The sequence below is a fragment of the Centrocercus urophasianus genome, unplaced genomic scaffold (assembly GCF_019232065.1).
Source record: "Centrocercus urophasianus isolate 14NV4802_14NV808 unplaced genomic scaffold, USGS_Curo_1.0 seq_20, whole genome shotgun sequence".
Lineage (NCBI taxonomy): Eukaryota > Metazoa > Chordata > Aves > Galliformes > Phasianidae > Centrocercus > Centrocercus urophasianus.
The window spans coordinates 21,746,257-21,771,043 of record NW_024884756.1 but is presented as its reverse complement, the minus strand read 5'-3'; the positions used below and the strand labels follow the sequence as shown (position 1 = coordinate 21,771,043).

At 49.7% G+C, this 24,787-nt stretch overlaps 1 protein-coding gene across 5 annotated transcripts in view; it reads left to right on the top strand.

Annotated features, from left to right (window-relative positions):
- Positions 1-24,542, top strand: part of SLC4A3 (solute carrier family 4 member 3) — a 30,542-nt gene extending 6,000 nt beyond the window's left edge. For 2 of the 5 annotated variants that reach the window (XM_042822103.1, XM_042822108.1), the window contains 20 exons: positions 2,036-2,373; positions 2,666-2,799; positions 3,382-3,593; positions 8,435-8,586; positions 9,591-9,771; positions 10,394-10,529; positions 10,727-10,901; positions 11,327-11,423; positions 13,124-13,308; positions 15,230-15,443; positions 15,770-15,991; positions 16,366-16,514; positions 17,033-17,227; positions 17,681-17,887; positions 18,584-18,673; positions 20,276-20,442; positions 21,174-21,427; positions 21,648-21,817; positions 21,960-22,133; positions 22,831-24,542. In XM_042822103.1, the coding sequence (XP_042678037.1) occupies positions 2,036-2,373; positions 2,666-2,799; positions 3,382-3,593; positions 8,435-8,586; positions 9,591-9,771; positions 10,394-10,529; positions 10,727-10,901; positions 11,327-11,423; positions 13,124-13,308; positions 15,230-15,443; positions 15,770-15,991; positions 16,366-16,514; positions 17,033-17,227; positions 17,681-17,887; positions 18,584-18,673; positions 20,276-20,442; positions 21,174-21,427; positions 21,648-21,817; positions 21,960-22,133; positions 22,831-22,908 (3,530 nt within the window). In that variant the 3' untranslated portion in view covers positions 22,909-24,542. The other 3 variants (XM_042822104.1, XM_042822106.1, XM_042822105.1) reach the window with 3 other exon arrangements.
- Positions 24,543-24,787: the final 245 nt, after the last annotated feature.

The following is a 24,787-nucleotide window of genomic DNA, read 5'->3' as shown; positions in this document are numbered from 1 at the left end:
TCTTTTGAGTTCCTGATGTAACCCTGATATCTAGGGCTAGGAATGTGTCAAACTGTGGCTCTCAGAAATTTTATACAGCACGTATTTCTGAAGCTGAAAGATCTGGTAGGTTATTAGACTTTGAAAGATATTCCATAGGCTTATGGAGGTGAATGCTCTATGGAATTAAAAATGTTTCCTGCCCCATTCACAACCAGGAGCTCGTTGTTCCTGGTTGTGGGTTCTTTCTTTTATTCACTGGAAAGTGTAATCGGACACTGGTTTGGCCTGGCTTTCCATTCAGACAGGCAATGTGAGGAAGAGCATGGGGAAGGAGAGTAGAGGCTGGGTGCACAAAAGCTGCTGAAGGATGGGGAGAAAGAAGAGGGAAGAACAGTGCATTCTGTGCTTGGAAAAGGTGTATTTTTTTCCTCCTCCAGCCTTCCTTTGTGGGAGAAGTGATTAGCTGGCAGACATGCTGAGGTAAAGGATGGTGCTGCTCTGTTCTGTGCCAGACCAGCCACTTGCCATCACTACACTTCCCTGCAGCCTGAGGCTTGGGCTCTCTGCTGGTCCAAAATGCAGACATTTCTGTCTTGGCCTGATGCAAACAGCCCAGAAGTGAGAGCTGGGCTGTGACTTCAGCACCAGCTTTGTGCACTCTTGGGGCCTTACTTGCTTTTCGTTGCATGAGGGATTGATGCCTGACCTATCCATGGCAGGAGGTTGGGGGATGCAGAACAGGAGTGCATTTCTGTCCACATCTATCTATTCAAAGGAAAGAACCAAATAGCCCTTTGGATGAAAAAGTGTTCATTAAGAACCTCATCTTCCCATTTTGCGTATGTCTGACCATTCACAACCTCTTCTAATTCTTGCCACGAGGCTGAACCAAGGGCTGTGTGAAATATTCCTGCTGTTCCCAAGGGGGGAAACAAGGGAGAAAAGACTTGAGAAACCAAAGGAAAGGAAACCTGACACCAGAACAATGAACCTGCCTGGCTCTCCCATGGAGAAGGTTACAGCTTCCATTGAAAATGTCCTTTGAAGGTAGTTTTCACTATAAACAGATTTTGCTGCCATGTCACAGGAAAGCTGGGAAGGAACCAAATCAAAACAGGCTGGAAACAATTCCTCAGGAAGAGCTGCTGAGCAAAGCCGCCTTGCAAAGCGGCTGGTGCCCCCGGCATTTCAGCTGCTCCGGGTGCAGCCCCAGGGGCCATGCATCCTGCAGGCTGCATCTGGGAGGCTTTGTGCCTGCAGATAGACCAGGCAGAAGTGGCTTTCCCATCCCTTGCTGGGAGATGCTGAGCTTACCCTCCTCCCTGCATGGTGCATTGACGTTGGTTTTGAGTGATGGCTCAGAAATTAATTCATTAATTTCATCTCGTTGTGTAATTCCCACGACACCCAGGTCAACTCCATATGAATTTCTCTTTGTGGATTAGTTTGAAGAAAAGTCCTTCTGCCCTGCTTTTTATCCTGGTTTTTAAAGAGAACCTCCTAACTGAGCCTGCATTTCAGAGGCTGGTACCTCACAGAACCTGAGATGTGAATTTATGTTGCATCTGCACTAGAAGTCTCAGTCTGTGATTCCTGTCCAAACCCGTGAGTGAAATAAGGCACGTCTATTTAAGTGCAACTAAAGAACGCTATGCAGGAAAGAAATGTTTGTAAATGACCCAAACTCTGCTTGTTTGAGAATGTGAGAAGTATTTCCCTGTGTTTAGGAAGGGGGTGTTGTCTCTGGCAGGTTCCTGCAGCTCTGCACAGCTGTGTGAATGGCTTTCAGCAGCCTCAGGAGAGCCCTGTCTTGCCCAGGGTGGCAAAACAATGTTGGGGTGGTTTGGCACTGCACGAGGGCTGCCTCCTCAGCTACTTCAGGCTGACCACAGCCTGCCACATCATTGAAGAGCTTTGCTGTGTCCCTGTGGGCTGGTGGCTCTCCTTGCCCTTCCTGGCCCTTGATCTCCAGACCATGCTGTTTCCTGGAGGGGCGCCTGGCAGGTTCCTCCCAGCCTCTTCCTGCCCCTCTGACTCTCTTTTTCTCTCTCAGTCCACCGCCAAACCTCGCACCACATCCATCATCCCCTTTCCACTCACCTCCCTTCTGCCCTCAAGTTCCAAAAGAGGCCCCCCCGTGCCAGCAGGAAGAAAAAAAGAAGAAGGAAAAAGAAGAAAACCTCAGTACCCCCCTCAGAGGTCACCCCTACCATCCAAGAAGTGGACGAGGAAGGAGGAGAAGAGGAGGAAGAAGAGGAAGAAGAGGAGGAGGAGGAAGAAGGAGAGTCTGAGGCAGAGGAAGCCCAGGAGAAGGAGATCTTTGCAGAGTCTGAGGGCGAAGCTCGTGGGAAGGACACATCCCCTAAGCTGGAGCCCCCAAGCAAACCAAAGGCAAGGCTGGGGCATCCTGAGCTGCCTGAGCGAGTCTTGGAAGCTGGGGCAAGCAGGGGGGAAGGTTGATGGGACAGTAACAGAGAAGTCATTGTCTTGAATGGATGCTGAGGAAAGCGTATGCATGACCATGTTTGGGGTGTAAGACATGAGGGAAGATCAATGTGACCATTCTTAGAAGATATCAGATACGAGGGGGAGAAGTTTGTATAGCCTTTTCTAGGCTGTGGGGATGATGGGAGGGGACACATGCCTGACCTGGCTCTTGCTTTCAAGGCTGTTGTCTCTGCAGTTCACCATTGGCAGTGATGAGGATGAGTCTGGCAGTACTCTGGCCCCAGCGCAGTTCCATGTGGAAGAGGAGGTGTCCTCCACACCATGCCTCACTGACCTGCTGCCGGACAAGGGCCCTGCCTCCATCCGCAGGTAGGAGGGCAGGTGCTGAGCTGCTGCCACTCTCCCTGGCTTGGGTTGCTGCACAGACCCTGCACTTGGGGTGGCACAGGGAGGTGTGTGGCTCTGCCCAGTCTCAACTCTCCTGCTGAAGCAGAGAGACTGTGGAGCCCAGCAACTGCAGCAACACTGCTGCTCTCCAGCAGGATGGTCACGTTCTGGGACTCCTGGGACCTCTTTGTGTTTGTGGGTTCCTCAGGATGTGGTTTTGGGGGCACTGGGTGCACATGTGCGGTAGTTTTTCTCTCTCAGTTAGCTTGTGTTGTGGTGCTGACCAAAAGGCTGGGAAGCGCAGTTGAAGGACATGAGGTTCTCATCTTAGAGATGTGTCCCTAACACATGCCTCAGGCTGATCCTGCTCTGCACTGTGGGGCAAGGAGGAGCAGAAGTGTTGGTAGGACAACCTCTAGGCATTGGGACAGGTGACTTCTGACTCTGCTCCTTCTCAGGGAATTGGTTTTCTGGTCTGGGTGAAGTAATCTCATCCCCTGAGAAGAACCAGTGTCTGCCCCCACTTATCTCATTTTCTACCATCAGTCTCTTTAATCCCTGCAGCCTCCCTGGACCTCGGGAACGTGTTTCTCAGGGCTGGGAGAAGCGCAAGCCCTGGGGCCAGGTGGCAAGTGGACAACGAGTTACCTATGATTTAAAGGAGAGGATGTGCATCGGCAGTATGACCACGCTGGAGAGTGCAGCATATCAGCGTGTCCCCACGGATGAGGCTGAGGCCCAGATGCTGGCATCTGCTGATTTGGATGGCATGAAAAGTGAGATTTTACCACACTATAGCACGTGTGTCCTTTGCATCTACCTGCTTAGCTCTCATTCCTGACAGCTTCACACACAGTCTTCAGCCTCCCCCGACAGATCTGGTCCCCATCTCCCTGTCCCTCAGTCCCCGCTTTTCTAGCTTTGACTCCTCTCTGTCAGCTTGTTTGTATCCAGAGCTCTGGTTCCACATCTCCACATGAGCCCAACCACCTCTCCTCCCACTCACCCCGCAGGTGCCAGACCTCCTCCACCCATCCCTCTGCCCTCTCCATTTCAGGGCTCCTTGCCTTTCCCTGAGACCCAGCTCTCTCCTTTCCTGACACACTTTCCCAGTTAGCAGCCCTCTGTGTGACACACCAGCTCTGGGATCGCAGCCACCTGATGTGAGAAGCCTTCCCCCTCCTGCATGCTGCTCATAGAGAGGCAGCTGCCCCTTCCAAAACACATCTGAGGGGACTGCCCCTGTGTGCGCGTGAGGGCAGACAGGAGAGACGTCATGGAAATGCACGCTCCGGGCCTGAGGACATGGAGAATTCAATAGGTTGCTTTGCATGCTGGAGAGGGAGGGAGACACCAGAGGGGAGTGAGGGAGGGAAGCGGTGCTGCACGCGGAGCCTGCCTGTCCCTGGGCATCCAGCAAAGAGCTCGCGGCACAGTGAGGATCCTGCTCCGAGGAGCCAGAGGAATATTTTTCCCCAGGAACATTCTCGGGTGCAGCTATCCTTTCTAGGACCTCACCAGGCCCCAGCAGCTCCATGCCCAGTGCCCAGGAGAGAGAGGCACTGGGGCCAACTCCAGGGCTGCGCTGAAGCCCCTCCAGGGCAGCTCGCTTTCTGCACTTCAGCCTGGCAGCCCCAGCCCCTCCTGAGAAGGTGAGTGGCTCATGGCACCTGACCCCTGACCTTCGCAAGGACAACATGAGCACCCTGCGGGAGGGCGAGGAGGCGGCAAGGGAATTGAAAGAGGGCAGCAGCCCTGAAGCAGCAGTAAGTGCCCGCGTTCGCAACTCGCTCGGCTATGAAGACTTTGATGAATTTGCCTTCAATTTTGAAGACTATGATTTATGGGAGGCCATCAGAAACCACCTGGGTTACCCAGGTGGGGAGCCCACCTGTAAGTACCACAGCAGTGACCCCTGGGTGCAGCTGTAGAGCAGAGCCCCCAGCTGCAGTGCTTAGCCCTGACTCTGTTTATTGTCTGCTGCTCACCCTGTGTCAGGTTGGTCTGGTTTAGAGAAGGCACTGTCTGCCCCATTGCATGCAACTCAGTGGCTGGGGGTGTTGGAGGAGCTGTCTGGTGTCTGTGTGTTAGTATGAGGTCTTTGTACAGATCCATTTTGTAGCATTGAGGTGCTTCCCTGTGTGCTTCTTTCTCGAGCAGCCCTGGAGGCAGCTGCCCCTTGCTGTTTGTGCCTATCGGGATGTAACCCACCCAGAGGAAAAGCCTCTGCTCCCAGTCACATATAAGAATAGAGCCATGTCTCCTTCCATCTGTGGCACAAGGTGACAGTGTGCTGTTGCTCTCTGTTTGCTGGAATCCGAGCAGGGCTGCAGATCTGACAGCAGTGCTGGATATCAGGTTCTCAGCTCTGCGCTGTAGACTAATGCCCAGAGAAGAAAATAAACTAGTCCCTGTGTCTGCAGGCTTAAGTGTTGTTTGTGAAAGTAGCTGACAGCAAGCTGACCAGAAGGCTTGGAAAGGGGAAAAAGGCAGGAAGAGTGGGAATCGCAGGGAAGGAGAAAGTAGGAATCCCAAGAGCAAAGAGCATCTTTCTGTTCTCTGCAGGTTTCCTTACCCGTGCACCCCTTGTGGAGAAGTGGCTCTGAGCCATCCCAGAGGCTGCACAGAAAGCAGCACCTCATTGCCACCTCATATAGGCAGCCTCTTCTCAGCAGCTGAAGTGAGCTGTGTGTGTCACCTTGGTAGGGACGCTGCTCATAGTCATTGCTCCATGGCAGCTGCACAAATATCCTCATCTGCATCATATTCTGCATGTTTCAAGGCATCGTACAAGTGCACAAAGGCAGGTGGCATGGCCCCAGAGCTATCCCAGTGTTTGCAAGCAGGTGTGGGGAGGCAAGAGTGCAACATGGGCTCGAGAGGCTTGGTGCAGTTTCTGGCTCTACCACAGCCTTTTGGTACGATAAAAGGTAAAACATTTAAATGCTGATTCCTCTCAGTCCCAGCATCATTATTTCTGTCTCAACTAGTCCATCTTCGTAAGCCTTGCAGCCCCTGGGGAAAGAATGTCTGCCTATGTGCTTGTACGGGGACCAGCAAGTGAGGATTTGCTTCTGGCTGATTCTGATACTTGTTACTGTAAATTCTTAGACAACTTAATAGGTGCCAAGTTTAAACCATAAGCTTGGAGCTAATTGGCCCCGTCAGCTGTCCCAGGCTGAACAACTTGTACGTTGAGAGCAATAGCTGCAGGTTCACCTAGGGAAGGATGGCTGCTCTTGGGAAGGCAGAAGGTAGTGTCTTAAAAGTATTATATGCATCACTTACACAGTGGGGACATTTGGCTTGCTAGCAGTTAACTGATTCATTGATCGCTACAGCTAATACAGCAGGTGCTTGAAATAGGATGTACTGTACAGTCAACGCTTAATTATTTCTGCACAATAAATCCACACTGTGGATTAATCCTGCAGAGATGCAGCAGACAGATGGCAGAGACAACAGCATCAGGTCTGTGCAGAGCCAGCTCATGTCCAGCCAGGGCCACTTACTCAGCTACTTGCTGCATGTTCCTCTTCTAGGATCAACTCAGATCCAGGAGGAACGTAATAGCTTTTCTGCAGAGCAGAGTCCTTGGTGGACCTGAGTGTGTCTCTTTGCATTCCTTTTAATGACTGGAGTATAGGGAACACTGTGCAGGGACAGCTGGGTGTTAGCAGGGATAAGAAATGCAAAGAGCTTGCATTTCTTCAGCTCCTCTCATATCTTCCCTCCTCTTCACAGATGTACTGTAGAAACTACAGGCATGACCCAATCTCACCCTCAAATTCTTACCTGTGCGTTTGCATGGGTATAGCCCTGTCTTTGTCTTCACCTTCCCAATTACACATGCTCTGCTGCATCTACATATACTTAGGTGCATAGTTATAGTACATTATCCCAAATGCATGCTTATATATACACTCATATTTACTCACACACGTACTGTCCCACTCCAGGTAGAGCTGGGAAAGCAATTGCTGGGCAATACCTTTTCCCAGAAGCCAGCATAGGGCCCTGACTTTTTAATATGCTGCCTAGCATTTTGTTTAGTCTAACTTTAAGTATTCCAAGAGATGGGGTTTCAGTCTTCTTCCTAGAGCTAGTGCTATAGCTTTACATTGGGGCAAATAGGAAGAGTGCACCATTCCTGTGATGCTGGGCTAAGAAATTGCTTTCTAGTACCAATGCAACTATTCTGATGCCTCTATCTGAACTTTCTGCTTGAGGATAAAGGGTAATAATGGAGGAAAGCAGGAGCTAATGCATGAATTGAAGCCATTTTCCTGCTGAGTTGGACTGACTAGGACAGGTACTCTGGAGAAAGACCTTAATCAGTGCAAAGTAACATTTGTCATCTTCAGACTTAAGGTGAAGGAAAAATGAGTTGTGGAAGCCAACAATGGCAAGAATATCTTTTGGAAAAGACTGTAGGAGGTGCTTTGTAGGAGAGTAACGTACCGATTTGTTGTCTTGGAGCCACCATAGGAATCATGCTCAATCCTTAGATGCTGTCACCGCCTCATACTGTGCTGGGGAGCTTGGCTTCAGGCAAGGAGGGAAGATCTGCTCTCTGGGCACATTACCCTTGGATCTTGGTCTGAGATCCTCTGCTGAGTAAGGACACAAGGCTTCAGGTGCTTGCTTGAGCTTGATGTTCATTTGGGGGAAGCAGCTGTGGGGCATGCAAGAAATGAGAAATCCATGCAAAAGTCTGAGGAAGCTGGAAACATACGTATCAGTGGGCAGTTATTGGCTCCTATTGACACTACAGCACAGTAAGTAGAGCAGGGAGGAGTCCAGCTGACAGCAGGACTTGCATCAGCATGGCAGCCAGTGGGTGAAAATCCCCTGAGGCTCAGTATTGATTCCTGTTATATTTAATTCAACAACCCAGATTTCCAAGAAGCAAGGCCTGGCCTGATGTTGGGCTGTTACTTTCCTTACCAGAGATGCGCAGATATTTTCCTGCAGTGAGCATCGAGGACAGCACAAGGCCTTCAAGCCCAATGTTTTTCACTAACTTTCATGCCCAGAGAAAGCTGCAAGTCTTGAAGCCAACTGCAGAAAGATACATGGAGTCTTGAGTTTCACCCGAGAAGAATTTGGCTTTGCCTTGCAAGGAGGTCAGCGAGCCTGCACAGACCAAAGCTGAGTAAGATCACTGACTCTGTGATCTACCTGGGACAGCCCACTCATTCTGGAGCAGGGCTCTGAAATTTTCCCTGTCCCCATGATCTGAGGAAGATGCACTTCTGTGCCATACCAATAGGGCTTCAGGTTGCTTTTTTGTTGTGGCAGTACAGAGAGGGTTTGTGCACCACTTACTCAGGTACAGCAAATAAAATCTAAAAGCTTTTGCAGTGATGCTCCAGCTTATGCACAGCCCGGGAGGAAATCTTGATCTCTAAAGGAATTAACTCTCAGACATCAGGAACAGTTGAAAGTAGACAGGTGAGGCAGGAAGGATCTCCAGAGGCCGGTGGTGAGTTCTCCAACTGCCAGAGCTTTGCCAATATAATCTAGAGAAAAAGGTGGGTTTGGATGTGTTCTCATACCAGACAGTGTATTTCCCCTAGTCACCCTGGTGGTCTTTTCTCCCTTCCCATGTGTTCAGGCCACCGCTTTGAAGACAACCCTGGTGTGAGGAGGCATCTGATGAAGAAACCGTCTAGAAGCCAGATCACCAGGACAAGCAAAAAATTAACATCGACCCCATCAGTTAAAAAAAAAAAGAAGAAGAAGAAGTTGGACAGAAAACCCCACGAGGTATCTATGTGTGGGCTTGTTCAGAAGGGTTATCAGATTGAGAAACAGACATTCATAAAGTAATCAAAGTAGTTTCAATATTATTAATACTTTACATGGCCTTGGTAGGGACATTTCAATCTCTCATATATTGTCAACAAAAGCTGAAAACACACTTTTCTAATAAAAGCTGAGGTTTCTCTGAAATCACAGCGTTTCTATTTTAGGAAAGACATAAAAGTTACAGAAATTGTAGTGCTGTATGGGAAATTGGCAACTATATAATCAATGAATATACAGATAATTATGAAATAAACGAGAGAGTTTTGGCTAAGCAGGTTGTTATACCAAAAAGATAATAGAGTGCTAAAATAAAATAAAAGGAGTGCTTACCCTTGTCCTGGGCTCACTGTGAAACCCCAAAGGAGGGATCTCCAGAAAGAGATCCTTCCCCACTGCTAGCCAGCTCTTAAATGGGTCTAGGAGAGGTGGAGCCTGGCTCCTCCTCTTCCAGCAGCACAGGTGAATTGCCTTCACCTGTGCTCTCAGGACTGACGCCTGTTCGCCTCAGGTGATCAATCAGAGGTTCAGCAGTGTTTCAGCAGTTCCCATACAGTAATACAGTAATATCACCATCTTCTGGTAAGAAGGTGTGAAGGCCAAACCATGACAAAATGTTAGCGTAGGAAATTTGGGGGGGAAACTTCTTACTCTAGCTGAGAAGCAGGCAGAGGACAAAGTTGTTAGTTTGGTAGAGAAGTGTTCAGGTTTGATTCACTCTGTTTCCTCTGCCTGCACTGTCTCACTTGTAGCTTTCTGCTGCTCTATGTTCTGGTAAAGGCTCCTGCCATACTGCCAGACCTAGCTGTTTCTGTTCACCGAAACTCTGTTAGCTAAGGCAAGTTTGCCTGAGCATTGCTTTAGAATAAGCATCACAATGAGAACAAACCTAAGGCTTTCCACATATTGCTTATAGAACCATACCCATCAGGGGAATTCTCACATCCCCACTGCTGTTCATACAGGTGTTTGTGGAGCTGAACGAACTGGTGGTGGATAAGAACCAGGAGATGCATTGGAGGGAAACAGCCCGCTGGATCAAGTTTGAGGAGGATGTGGAGGAGGACACAGCCAGGTGGGGGAAACCTCACGTGGCTTCACTGTCCTTCCGCAGTCTGCTGGAGCTCAGGAAGACAATTGCCCACGGTGAGTCAGAAATTGCTTTGTGCTGCAGGCACAGGACTTGTATGTTGCCCTGGCACAAGTTTTGCTGGACAGCTCCTGTTGCTGTTTGGCTGCTCACTGAAGACATGCCAACAGTGTCTGTTCAGGCTCCTTGTTGGATGTGGGAGACGGACCATCCTACAGTCTGTTTTCCAGGATATTGCAACAGCCCAAGGATGTCTGAGGTGACTCCTTGCTCTGCTTTGCTGTCCTCAGGCACATGGCACTGCCACACCCAGCTGTACCAGAAGGTTTTGGACCCATGAGGGGAAGGTACTAGAGGTACTAGTGCATCTGGAGTTGTGTGTCTTCAGTGTCTTCTCACTGAAGAGAGATGCTTCTCACTGGACCCCCTCAGGGTGAGAGCCTGGAGTGCTCACATCCCACAGATGATGGGATACCAAGTGTTTCTTCAGCTCTCAGACTGCCTACACAGCATCTTATGGTTTCTCTGGGACAAAGGTTTACATAGAGGACAGGGATACCTGGACTTATGGCATTTCTCAGCTCAGAGTATTTAAAATAAGAAGGCCCGAGATTGCCTCCAGTGGGACGAGGGCCTGGTGCTTGTGGGGCTGTTACAGGGCACCTCTCCTCCTGGCAGGTGCTGTTCTTCTCGACCTGGAGCAGACCACGCTGCCTGGCATTGCTCACCTCATGGTGGAGACCATGATAATCTCTGACCAGATCAGGGCAGAGGACCGAGCCAATGTGATGCGTGCCCTGCTGCTGAAGCACAGGTGAGTGGGACACAGCTGAGGCCTGCGGGAAGATCAGAACTTCTCTGCAAGCCCCAGGCAACAAGGGAGACTGGCAAGGACTTGGCTGTACCTCAGGTGACCAGATCACTGCCTGGTGGGGCAAAGGTCTCTGATAGTGGAAGAGGGCAAGGAGACTGTCTAGAGCAGTATAATGAGGCTACTTCTCTCTCCCCTAGCCACCCAAATGATGAGAAGGAGGGCTTCTTTCCAAGGAATCACTCCAGCTCCAGCATGAACTCTATTGTGGGGAACCACCACCACAATCACACCACAGACACCTGTGTGCCCCTCATGGGAGAGGAGCGAATTGAGATGGCTGACGCCAAGGCCCATGAGACTGAATGCAAAGAGGTGAGGATTACGTGGGGGGGTTACCTCTCCTTTTTTCACTCCCTAGGACCACCCTTTGGCCTGGGACAGCACACAGCAATGCTTGATGCCCATACCCAGGCATCTAGGAGGGCTTGTCCTCACAAAGGCTGTGCTTGCCTGAATCACCTGGAGCACTAGAAATCAGGTCACTGTATTACGGTTTTGGGACCTAATTTTAGCCTCATGCTTTGTGTGAGTGCTGGAGTGTGTGATGGCTCAGCTGGCCCTGGCATTTGCAGGATGACCTTTTAATGTAAGGCTGCCTCACTAGTTAAGCAGGGAGCCAGGCATCTGGTGTGGTCCAAGACAAGCCCAGGTGCCAATGTGCAATGGAGAGCAAGGCTGGGTATGGAAACCAAGGCACAAGGACATGCTTCTTACTCATTTTTATTCTTCCTTGGCAGAAAAATGTGCATGTCCATAACTCTGAGGGGCACCGTAAATACCTGAAGTTGATGGAGAAGATTCCTGAAGATGCAGAGGCCACTGTAGTCCTTGTGGGTAAGAGGCTGCAAACCCCAACACCAAAAAGACCAGTTTAGATCTGAGCCCAGCTTGGGTGCTCTCTCTCCTGAGAGATATTTAGACATCTAGCGTGCATTTCCAAAGTTTAAGTTGAGAAGGAGCTTTGTACACTCTCTCTTGTGGTGGCAACACACATCTTGTTTGTCTGTAATGAATATGAAGTGTGACTGGGTAGAATTGGTGGATTGATTTTTTTTTTTTTAATTTAATTTTTTTTTTTTTGACAGTTAGAAGTACTGAATGTGGGTAATGGTTGGGAACTGGTGCCTAGCTTAGAGGTGAAAGTTTAACCAGTCACCAAAATATCCCATTTTGAGGTTCAGAAGTAGTTAAGTGCCCGAGGCATTCATTACCAGCACTGCTGTAAGGCCTTGTGTTGCCTTCTTCCCAACCTGGGAGCACACCTTACCACAACTGGGCTGGTTTTGGTTGTTGGTTGCATGTGTCAAAGAGCTTCAAGTTTTGGTAATTAGAACCCAGCAACTGGCAAAGCCTCTGGGATCAGTATATCGTTACCAGGACGTATTTCTCTTTACAAATGAGAGCCATCGGCAGGCAGACTGAGCATCAGTGGGTTTAGTACCTTCTGACCACAAGAACAGTCTTCTTCAGTGCTTTGCTGGCATTGAGTTCTGAGCAAACAACTGTGCTGTAAGCAAAGTAAATGTCACTGCCTGTCTAGCAGATAGAAAACTTGGGCAAAGAGTCTTGGCAGCTCAGCCAAGCTTAACCGTGATGAAGCCAGATTAGTTTCATAAATGCATTTTGGGTATTCAGATGACTAAACACTGACCATTTCTGTAGCTTGGGATCCTCATGGCCATTCAGATCACACAAATTTGCCAGTCTAATACAGACTATAGCTCAGTGCTGGACACAGATGGCAGAAAGTTCAGTAATAATGTTAGAGAAATAGAAGTACTCAAACATTTGTGTTCAGCATGGGAAGGAAGCAGCTGGTATGCTGGAGGATGCGGGATTGTTTCCCAATCTGTTAGGAGCTGTGAAGGCTGCCAAACACTCATGAGATATGGACATCATAAAACAAACTGTGTAATTTGTACCTATGAGTCTTTAGAGAACTGGCTTATTTTCATCCGAAAAAGGTCTAAGAATGCAGGGAACATACAAGAAAACCAGAAGAAAGCAAATAGTGTCAGTGCTCAAGAAAGAACATACAGCAATCCAGCACCTATAGGTTGTTTAACCTGACATCCTTTCCAGTCAAAATTATGGCAGAGCTAATATGGCGTTCAATTAATAAAGAGCTAATGAGTAAGAATGTAATTATTGCTAAGCAGTGAGGTTTGTGGGAAATAGGTCACGTTCAGTAAACCTAATTTCATTTTTATTTATTTATTTTTTTTAAAGAGGAGTTTCTTTGATAAAAGTAAATGCCAACATGTAGGAGACTTCCTTCCATAAGGCACTAGCTTAATAGTAAACAACCTTCTGATTTAAAATCAGCTCCTTATAATGTAAGTAAAGCTCATGTGTAGGAGATTGAGAAAGTAAGCTAGGGAATGATCAGTGACCAGGGAGACTTTGAACAGTCCTCTTTGTCAATAGTCTATTGGGAGTGGAGGGCAAAGAGAACCTGAATTGCCACTTCCACTAAGGCAGCCCAGTACAGCTCACCTCAATGATTAACTGCTCAAAACATTGCCTCCTGGTAGGCTGTGTGCAGTTCCTGGAGCAGCCAACTATGGCCTTTGTCCGACTAAATGAGGCCGTCTTCCTGGAATCTGTCTTGGAGGTCCCTATTCCTGTCAGATTCATCTTCGTGCTGCTGGGACCGAGCCAGGCCAACATGGACTATCATGAAATTGGTCGATCAATCTCCACCCTCATGTCTGACAAGGTGAGGAGCTGACTAGTAGTAATGTGGGATAGTTTCTTAGAAATCAGTCCTTGGATAAGAGTTCTGAGGCAATGCTGTGGAAAAGTCCAGGTGAAAAAGACAAGCCCAAGCAGCTGGAATTTTTAAAAGCAGCTTAGCTAGACCAAGGTAGGGTGCTCTGTTGCAGAGGGAAGATCAGGATAGACATTTGTCTGAGACGGAGTTGCAGGTAAGGGGAAGGGTTTGTACATAAAAGCAGGAGTAAAGTATCACCCAAGATTAGAAGAGTTGTATTCAGTTCATATTTCACAAACAGAGGTGAGGAGGCCAAGTGATGCCTGTGACCATGATGCCTGGCTCAGGACACACTGACTACACCACCTAGCAATGCCTGGTACTGTTCATCAAGAGTTTTGCCTTCTAGCTAAGCCCTATGGCTGCAACATTCTTGTAGAAGCACATCAGTGCAGGAGGAGAGATGTGGAATAGAACAGGTTTTCTTCCAGGCATATGTAATGCTAGAAGTTCCCCATCTGGCTAGATGGCAGGAAAGTGAAATTCATTATTTTGGTAAGGAATTAAAGGCAAAGAAGAGATAATCTGAACATCTGTTGAATCCAAGACAGGAGAATAAAAGTTCACGGTGTCTTCCTGGCTAGTGCCTTCAAACTATTAACTGAGTAACAAGCCTAGCTCTCTAGGACTGGAAGAAAGTCCACTCAGAGCAGGTGGGCTGTAGGCAACAAGAGCTGAACAGTCCCTTCCCAGGAGTTGCATGGAGCTCAGCTGAGGCTGTTCTGAGTTAGAAGAGATGAGCTGCCATATTCTAGCTTCAGTGCTGCATTTGTGGACTGATTGTGCTCATCTGAGCCTCTGCTACTCTTGCTGGATCAGGGGAGTCAGCAGCAGCAGCTGAGACTGTCTATTGCAAGGTTACATGGTGACTGGCGCCAGGAAGAGAGGATGGTATCATTTACAGCTTGAAGTTGTGGCTCCAGGGAGTCTGTGTACTGCAGAGACTTTAGCTATCCCTACCTGCTTCACAGGCTGTTCACTTGTTCATCATCTTATAGCCCTTTCAGTAAGTAATGCAGCACTTCCACCTGTTCACCAGCCACCTCCCTACTATTTGTAGTAGTGCTGTCCCCTCATGATCTCTATGGAGCCCTTCTTTATCATCTTGTCCTTGTTGGCAGGAGCATCTCCAAATCTTTCTGCCTGGTTTCACCTGTGCAGCTTCTCTCCTGTTGTAGATACCTGTTTTCTCTTCCTCTACCATTGTAATAGTACCAGAATCAACACAATGATAAGATGTTACAAAAAGGAGGATACTCACTTGTCTCTGAAGATCTAGGCTTGTAGAAAGGGATCTCCAGCAAGAGATCCTTCCTTGGTAGCTGTCAGCCCTTAAATGAGGTCTAAGCCAGGTTCCACCCCTTCCAGTGAATTATGTTCACCTGTACTTCCAGGGCTTTTCTCCAGGTGCTCAATTGGTGGTTCAGGCTGTGATTTGGCAGTTCTCATACAACCATATTTTCTGTATAGGCACCAGGATAGCTAAGAAGCACAGGGCTGAATTTGTTTGTAGGAGAGGTTCCACCAGGGGAGTTGTGTGCTCTGGTGAAATGCGTAGCTAGCAGAGATGCTGCAGAAGCACAGTTTTGGGCTAGAGCAGTAGGGCTGAGGGAGAAAAGCAAGGAGGTCACTGGGAAGGATAGCGCAGGAAGGGAGGAGAGGTGTGGTATTAAGTGAGATATTGGGTAGAAGAACAGGGAGGGAAGGTTCAGAAAGGTGGGTCATGGAGTGGCAATAGTGATACAAAGAGCGAGTGGAGGGAGTGGGCTGTTACTGAAGGGTCACAGGAAGTTATGATTCTAGGCTATAGATGACTGAGCACAGGCTTGGTCTGAACCTTCTCCTCCTTTTTCTTTGCTCCTCCCAGCATTTCCATGAGGCTGCGTACATGGCTGATGACCGTCAAGATCTCCTCAATGCAATCAATGAGTTCTTGGACTGCAGCATTGTCATTCCTCCATCTGAGGTGGAGGGGAAAGACTTGCTTAAATCCATTGCCACCTTCCAGAAGTTGCTGCTGAGGAAGAGGAAGGAGAGGGAGCAGAAATCCATGAAGGAAGGAGATGTCCAGGAAGCGAAAGGTCTCTCCACTCACATTTGGGCAAAAGAGTTTGTGCCTAGTGCCCTGCGTGCCCCAGTGGGCCTTCCCCTCACAGAGCCTGGCAGAGGGGTGAGCAGGGCCTGGCTCCAGCAGTGGGCAGTCGTGGTGGGGGGCAGAAGGCAGGGGTATAATGGAGGCAGGACAGAGGCTGTAAGCAGCTGGGGACACCCGGAGGCTGTGGGATGTGCGGTTATGGGAGGCCAGATTAGCATGGCAAGAGGAAGATCTCCATGGGGTATGCAGAAGGGCAGCCCAAGGGGGGCCCTGAATTCCCTTGCTCAAGCCCTGCCCTCCATGCACCTCCAGAGCTGTGTGAAGTGAAAGCTGAGGAAGAAGAGGAGGAAGCTGAGGATGACCCTTTGAAGAGGACTGGAATATTTTTTGGAGGTCTGGTTCGGGACATAAAGCGCAGGTACCCCAAATACCTCAGTGACATCAGAGACGCCTTGCACAGCCAGTGTCTCGCAGCCGTTCTCTTCATCTACTTTGCTGCTCTCTCTCCTGCCATCACCTTCGGGGGACTCCTAGGTAATGGGCCTGCTTTCTGGTCTGCTCTTTGCACGCTGGAACACTGGCTGTGTCTGTGGGATGCTGTGCAGGGGTGGGCTTTGGTGTCGCTTAGGGAGAATGGACGTGCTGCACCATGGTCACTGCCTTGTCCTCTCCCTGCTGCTTGGCCTCTCCAGCCTCAGCCCACTGCTTCTTTCCAGGCAGAGCCCAGGGCTGGGGACGGCCACTGGGAGCCATCTCCCCAGTGCTTCCTGGACTCCATCTGCACTCCGTGCCCAGTGCAGGGGATGTCTGACTGGTGGGATAGACCTGCCTCTATGTGGAGCTGTGTCTAGAGACTGCAGTGATAGTGTGTCTGGGCTGTAACACTCACATGTTGTTCTCTTTCCCAGGAGAGAAAACTGAGGGTCTCATGGGGGTCTCCGAGCTGATAATCTCCACCTCGGTTTTAGGGATCCTCTTCTCCCTGCTTGGAGCCCAGCCGCTCCTGGTCATTGGCTTCTCAGGGCCTCTGCTGGTGTTTGAAGAAGCTTTTTACAAGGTACTTGTGAGGCAGCATTCATTCGTGGCACCCACTCACTTTGCTGATGCACTGGAGAGGGCAGTCAGCATTTCCCAGGTCTCCACAGGGGCTGTGTTGTCTGGATGCTGTGGATCCTGCCAGGCTGTTCCTAGCTCAGCCAGTGCTGGTTCTGTTTATGCTGACCTGCTGCACATCAAACTACTGGGACTTCTGTCTCCCGTTGCTATTTCCCATGGGCTGTCCCTGTTGAAATGTGACAGTGGTAGCAGCACTCTTTATCTGCTGAGTGCAGTTGAAGCTTTCTCCCCCAGCCCTGCACGTCATTCTTCCTGACGTAATGAACACATGTAGCAGCATCCTAAAATACTGCTCCAGAATATTTTACCTATGACTCCAGCCTTGAGATTGCTGTTCTGTGCTGGATGCCTGTGGAGAGGAAAATGCCTTTTTCCAGGGGAGTCTATGGTCTTGATGGGGAAAAGAGGAGGGAGAAAGCCTGAGGAGGCATGAGTAATTTATTACCCTTGTCATTTCAGTTCTGCCAGACACAAGGCATTGAGTACCTGACAGGCAGAGTGTGGATTGGTTTGTGGCTCATCGTTTTCATCTTCATTATTGTGGCAGCCGAAGGAAGCTTCTTGGTGCGCTACATCTCGCCCTTCACCCAGGAGATCTTTGCTTTCCTTATCTCCCTCATCTTCATCTATGAGACGTTCTACAAACTGTACAAGGTGAACCTTCCCCTGGGAGATGGGTTGCCATGTCTCTTAGGGCCCCCAGGAACCTGCCCCTTCAGCATATGAGAAGCAGCAGAACAGGGGCATCACAGCCATATCTTCCCTAGGAGTTGTGCAGAGCAGCTCTCTGCTGGCCTCCTACAGCCCAGCACAACCGACTCCTGTGCCGCCAGAGGCTGGCAGGGTGATCCCTAACATCTGCCTTCCACTCTCTTCCTGCAGGAGGCATTAAAGAGAGGCCATTTCTCTCTCCTCAGCCCTCTCCAGCTGGACAGGTTGTGAGGCGAGGTGACAGATGCTGAGACTGTCTGCGTCCACCATCTAACTATTCTCCCTCCTGCCTTTCTGCAGAGCAGATGCCTTCCACATCCCCTCATCCCCAGTAGTGACAATATCCTCTGTCCCTCACTGCAATGACTGTGCCTGCTGCTTCTCTCACCTGCCCAGGTGTTTGCAGAACATCCTCTGCTGAAGTTTTACCCACCAAATGTGCAAAGCGGCCTGAACGCCAGCATGCTCTCTGCAGATGCCATGTCACTGGGAATCAGGATGCAGCCCAACACTGCTCTCCTCTCCCTCATCCTCATGCTAGGCACCTTCTTCATTGCCTTCTTTATGCGCAAGTTCAAGAACAGCCGCTTCTTAGGAGGAAAGGTGAGAAGTTTGTGGGGCCAGATGATGGGGATTGAGAGATGTGCCAAACAAATAAAGCTTCTTGCTGCAGCCCTTTGTTCCTTGTTGAAAGTTTGAATGAACTTGACTAGAGCACTGTGTCCCCTTTGTGTCTTATCCAGCCCTATGTGATCATCACTTCACCTTGAAGTGCTGCTTTGCTCCATGTGATGCTGGTACCAGCACCCAAAGAAACACAAACAATTGCTTAAATGCCATGCAGATAGGATGGTAACTTGGCTGTAGGCTGTGGGTGAGAGCTGGCTGTTAATCATAGTATCTTCCCTGTCCTACTCCAATGAGCCTTTCTGAAAACTCCTTTGGGCCTTGGGAAAACTCCTTTGGTTGGATACACATCTGTTGAACTAGAATAAAAGAGGATAAGCTTACAGCTTGTTGCCTTTTGACATTTCTATACATGCAAGGCATCTGTGTTATACCTGGAGCACCAACAAAGTAGGCCAATTGGAGCAACTGGCTGATCACACAGGAGTGGCTGGAGGACTGTGCCTTATGGGGCAGTGCTGATGCTCGGCCCCATGGACCAGCACTGCACTTCTTGTCCTGCTCAATGACAGTGCTCAGGCTCACAGCAGCACTTACCCCATCTGGCCCTTGGCATGGTGGGTGCGAGGAGCCAGCATGTGCTCTTTGCCAGCAAGGGTGTTTGTTCCACAGGCTCGGCGGATCATTGGAGACTTCGGGATCCCCATCTCCATCCTAGTCATGGTGCTGGTGGATTACACCATCACAGACACATACACGCAGGTATGTGCCGGCGCTGCCTCGGAGCCCCTCCTCCAGCACAGGCAGTGATCCATGCCATGCCATGGCCTGCTCTTGTGCAACTGGGGATTTACATTTCCTGCCTTGTTAGTCATAACAGTGCAAAGCAAACAGAAATGCTTCCCTCAACCTTACTCCCACACTGAAAAGAGGCTCTGAGGGTCTATCTGAGATGGAAACCAGAGCTGTAAGGGCGGGAGTGCTCCAGAACCCCTCTGATGTTCCTGCTGTTAGTAGAGGAGGTTTTTGAGAACCAGAGAGAACCAGCACAGTTAATTCCCTCTTAGTAACTCTAAAACCTCATATTTGATTAACAAGACGTAACCAGTTTATTCACACTGAAAAGGATGCCATAGAATAGTTTCAGTGGTGTATTCAGTCATATTTTTAGTACTTACATGTGTATGCTCTCCTTGTCTGTAGGCTACTAAATATTTTCATCATTTCATCTCAAACACAATGATCTCTTTCCCAACTTACGCACAAACATAAATGCTATGAAACATAGCCACCTCACAGATTTCCTTACCCCCCCCCCCCCTTTTTTTTAATAGATGCACTGTTAAATCTTTTTGTTTTGGTATTTATTTCAACTAACATCAGGGAGAGGGTGAAAGGCAGTTCCTGTTTGGCATGCAAGCTTTTTATAAAGGCAGTCCAAGGCTTAATGGATTCCAAGTGTATTCTTAGTAATTTAAATCTCAATATAAAATCTGGCTTTATCAGACAATAGTAAAATCATACGCTTTGTTACATCCTTTTCATACCCCTCTATGCTACTACAGTTAATATCAAAAGCATTATCACTTCAGTATTAACTCAGCATATGTACAAAGCTTCCTGAGAAAACAGTACTTAGTTACACAGCTTAGCTCAAGTACAAGCGTTCCAGAAATATTATTCATACTTATGCTGATTAACATAAATGCAAATCATAAACTCTCACTGCAGTGTTCGTGCAGACAGATAGCAAGAGCTGCTGTAGAGCACTGCAGAGCCAAGAGTTTAAGTGCTGGTGAATGCATGGTTGGGCCCATGGAGAGAAGGGACTCTGTGTGGTCTCTGATGGGAGTGCAAACTTGATATGCCCTCTGAACATGCTGAGAGTGAGGTCATTTCCAGAGAATGTGGCCAGTTCCAGGGCCCACACTGCAAAATTAATACTGAAAAATGTCTCAGAAAAGGCTTAGTGTTTGGAAAACCACCTCAGAGAAGAGTTAACAGTCCAAGATGCTTGGTTTATCCAAGCAGAGGTCAAGGAGCATTTTAAACATGATCTGCAAGCCCTGACATGTGGGTGAAGTTCCTGAGAGAAGATAGATAACTGGTCTCTTGGACAAAACCCAAGTGAATTCCAGGAGCTAAAAGAGGAAATGAGACAGGCCATTGTTAGAAATGGGGGACATGGGATTTTTTTTTTTTTTTTTTTTAAAAAACACTGAAGTGGATAACCCATGAGAAAACTCAAATCAGCATGGTGTCCCATCACTAGAGGTGTTCAGACCAGGGTGGCTGGGAGGATCAAGGCTAGTGGGCATGTATGCATTGATGAATAACTGCTCGGTTTTGTGGCTACACCATCAGAAGCTGAATGTCCCATCTGGCTTGTCGGTCACATCTCCTCACAAGCGTGGCTGGTTCATTCACCCCATGGGCAGCAATGGGACCTTTCCATTGTGGATGATGTTTGCCTCTGCCATCCCTGCTCTCCTGGTCTTCATTCTTATCTTCATGGAGACACAGATCACTACGTGAGTACTTCCCCTGCTAATACCCACAGTCACTAACCTTTGGGCAGGCAAGGCTGGGATGGGATGGTCACTGGTGCCACTGGCATGGAAACATACCCAGCATCCCAGTGGGATAACCAGGGCAGGGTCCTGCCTGTTTTAGGCTGTAACTTCTTGGGTTCTCCCATCATCTCTCAGCTCCCCCTAGGATACTGTATAATCAATGGATATTAAGATATTATAATCACAAAATAAACAAGAGAGTTAGGCAAAGTAGATTATGATAACAAAAGAGAGTAAATGGAAGGCCTACCCTTAGGCTGGGCTCACCCACAAAACACCAGTAGAGATGATCTCCAGAAGAGATCCTTCCCCACTGGTAGCCAGCTCTTAAATAGGTCTAGGAGAGGTGGAGCCAGGCTCCACCCCTTCCAGCAGCACTGGTGAATTGCCTTCACCTGTGCTCTTCTGGCTGACTCATGGCTCGCCTCTGATCAATCAGAGGTTCAGGTCATGACTCAGTAGTTCCCATACAGATACAATGTGGTGGTGATCTGCTTCAAGCAGATCAAGAAGGAAACCTCTAATTTAAGGTTGGCTTCTGCCCTTCCTGTGCCTGTCCGTCTCCTTGTTGTCCCCATGTATGCCCTGTTCAGGGAGTGAACGTTGTCCCCAGCTGCATTGCTGTCCCTGGGCACCGATGCTTCCTGTGATGCAGTTGTGCCTGACTGACGCAGGCTCTTTTTCCTCAGGCTGATTGTGAGCAAGAAGGAGAGGAAGCTGTTGAAAGGCTCTGGCTTCCACCTGGACCTGCTGCTCATTGGCACTATGGGGGGGCTCTGTGCACTCTTTGGACTGCCCTGGCTGACCGCAGCAACAGTGCGCTCTGTCACCCATGTCAATGCCCTGACGGTCATGAGCAAGGCCATCGCACCAGGAGAGAAGCCCAAGATCGAGGAGGTGAAGGAGCAGCGTGTGACAGGAGTGCTTATTGCTGCCCTTGTCGGTGAGCCTTTGTTTAGGTGAAGTGGGAGGGTCAGGGCTGCCCACTCAGATCTCATCATGCCTGTGACCCTACCCTACTTGCAGGGACTGCCCCCACCTACCCTCACAGCAGCTCCCCCAACATTGGTTTTTCTCCAGCCAGACCTCTCTTGAACTCTTGGGGAGCTGGGGGCAGAGTGGCTGGCATGGGATGAGCTGTGCTCTGAGCTCTGTCTCTGCAGGCCTGTCTATTGTGATGGGGAACATGCTACGGCAGATCCCGCTGGCTGTGCTCTTTGGCATCTTCCTCTACATGGGGGTTACATCTCTCACGGGCATCCAGCTCTACGAGCGACTGCTCCTGATTTTCATGCCATCCAAGCACCACCCCGACCACATCTATGTTGTTAAGGTGAGTGAAGGCAAGCTGCAGGAGAGTGGAGGAGGAAGAGGCAGGCAAGGGAGGATGGTGCCTTCTTGGTGATGTTAGCTTTGATGACCTCTTGGTGATCCAGGAGGGAGGATGTGTCCTTAGACTGGATTTACTTCCCTAGGTAAAGACGTGGAGGATGAATCTCTTCACCTGCATTCAACTGGCCTGCATTGTGCTGCTCTGGGTGGTGAAGTCTACGGTGGCATCTCTAGCCTTTCCCTTTGTCCTGATCATGACAGTGCCATTGCGACGCTTTGTGCTGCCCCGCTTCTTCCACGACAGGGAGCTCAAAGCCGTAAGCAGACAGCTGTCCTTAAGTCTAGCTCAAAACAGTGTCATGAGGTTGAGGAGATTGGGCAGACCAAAAGGCTTGGAGATCTGTGGCCACCAAAGCTTTGCCTTTCCCTTCTGTATCTGGTGGTCTGGGATGGGTGGTGGCTTCCTCTGAGTTTGTAGCCCTGAAAACATAATGTGGAATGGGTGGGCAGCCAGAAGGAAACAGAGAATCTCTGTGTACAGAGACATGGAAAAAAGGCTTGCTTTTCTATCCTTCCTCTCATTTGTGGCCATTTCATCAAGGAGACACCCTGTTTCTGGAGGCAGCAGCAAGGGCAGCACACCATCTATTTGGCAGAGGAGCACTTAATCACGGTTTCAGGATGCTGGCAGCTCCTCAGGTGATGCCTCCTGAGCTCTTGTTGAAGAGCACTCTGGAGCTGCAGCCAGAAGCATGGTGTCCCTCTGGGTGCTACTGGCAGGGAAGGAGCTGCTGTGCTGAACCAATGCCCAGTGCTCATGCACTGTCAGAATAAGAATGTTTTGGGTTGGGGAAGCACCAGTGGGCAGGAGGGGCAGAAAAAAGGGGCCTGTTGGGAGGGAGGGAACAAGAGCTTCGCTATTCCTGGAACTGGTGCAGCTACATTGCATAGCTCAATGCACATTGGCACACTGGGCTGCTGTAGCCTTCAAAACCTGCTCTCTGTCTCTCCCAGTTGGACTCGGAGGATGCAGAGCCGAACTTTGATGAGGATGGCCGGGACGAGTACAATGAGCTGCACATGCCTGTGTGAACTGCAGCCTGCCCTCCCTGCACTTGGGATAGGCTGCTCACACCTGCTTGTCCCCTCATGGACTAGTAGGAGACTTGCCACAAGTCGAGCAATCTTGCCTGGACCAATGAATGGCTGTTCCATAGCTCTGCAGGAGGCAGCCCCTGCTCCTGCTGTCCCATCACTCACTCAGCAGAGGCTGCTCGTCTCTCTCTCCTTTCAGACCTGAGGGGCTGAGAAGTGCCTCTCACATCCCAAAGCTGTCTGGGTCCAGAGCGCCTGTGGGTCAGGGGTCTGCCCTGTCACTGCTGGAGGCAGCCTGTGTTCAGTCTCTGGGTGGTGAAAGGGAGCCATGCCAGCTGGTACCACTGTGTCCCACTCCATTTCCATGAAGTTTGGGTGTCATGCCATGATGCACTTTGGGCAGTCACAGGAACAGGCTGTCTGTGCACAGACAGTGGATTCCGCGCAGGCTGGGTGAGGACACCAGCCTCTATGCTCAGCTAACAGATGCCTTGCTCCTGCTCTCTCTGTTCTTGCAACCAAATTGCTGTCCTCTGCGCCTGAGTCTGGAGCTCCCGGGGAAGTAATGACAACTGAGCTCTTAGTGTGTGCTCCAGCACGGGGGCGAGGAGATACCAGTGCTCTTCCGTGCTTGGCACAGCTTCCACTGCACTACTGGGACAGGCACTGCTGTATCCTGGCATCTTGCAGATGAGGGGTGCTCTGCAGGTCCTGTCCTCCAGGCTTTCAGCTGGAGGCCACTCTCTCACAGGACTGGTTTCCACCCTTGCCCAGCATTCAGGAGGCTATTTGTCTCCTCATAATTTTTCCAATACTCCTCCCAGTGCTGTTTTCCTTTTGGGAAGAGATAAACAGGTACCTTGAAGCCTTGGGTGCATGCCCAACAAACAACAAAGGTTACAAGAGGTCCCAATCTCCATCTCCGTGTCCTTGAGCACAAACCACATTTAGGAACTCTGTAAGAGATATAGTGCTGGAGCATGAAATAGTCCTGTGGTCCTCTCTCTTTCCCTGTGTGGTGATCACTGGTTCTGGCTCCTCGCAGCTATACGTTGAAGTCACAGAACCCCTTGGCCCATTTCAGCTCCCATGCTGGAGTGACCCTTCATGTCCATTTCAGCTGGAAAGAAGCAGCATTCCGTGTGCCCAGCACTTAGCCCTGGCCTCCTTGGGCCTGGCAAGGATGTGCCCTAGGATCTCCTGGACCAGCAGCCTCCATTCAGAACAGGCAGCCTCAGCTAGCAGCTCTGGCACATGGGCAGCTCTGATGTAGTGCCCTGATGGTAGGAGTCAGAGTGGCCTTGTGGAGGAAGCTGGGATGTGTGTTCCAATATTGATCAGCCATCAGATTTGGGACAAGCCACTGCCCTGGTTCCCGTTTATCAGCCCAGCTCCTGTGGGAGAAGGTGGCTCCCACACCTCCCCGGGAGGCTGCACAAACACCCACAGAGAGCAAAGCCCCTCCAGCAGCAGGCTCCAGCCCCACCGCCGCGCCCACGCAGGGTGTCTGTGTGTCTGTGGCCGTGTGCATCCTGTCCTCCCTGTGTAGTGTAGGAGGCTGTTGTCGCTGTGCATTGTGACTCCTCTGACTGTAGTGGAAACAGCTACACCAATAAACTTCACAGGAACCATGTCTGGCTCCCTGCCTGCTGGATGAATGGGGGAGATACGGTGGGCAGAGCTGGTGGGGTGGGTGGGCACTCAGCGAAGGAGTAGCGGGGCTGGAGAGCAGGAAGCAGGGAAGTCTTTTCCTCATTTACCACCTGAATCAGTAACTAAAAGTTTGTTAACTGGGGGTATGTTAAATTGATTAAAATTCCCTGACCCAAAACTGCTGCTTGCTCACAGCAGCTGCTGCTGAGGGAACAAACGTGGT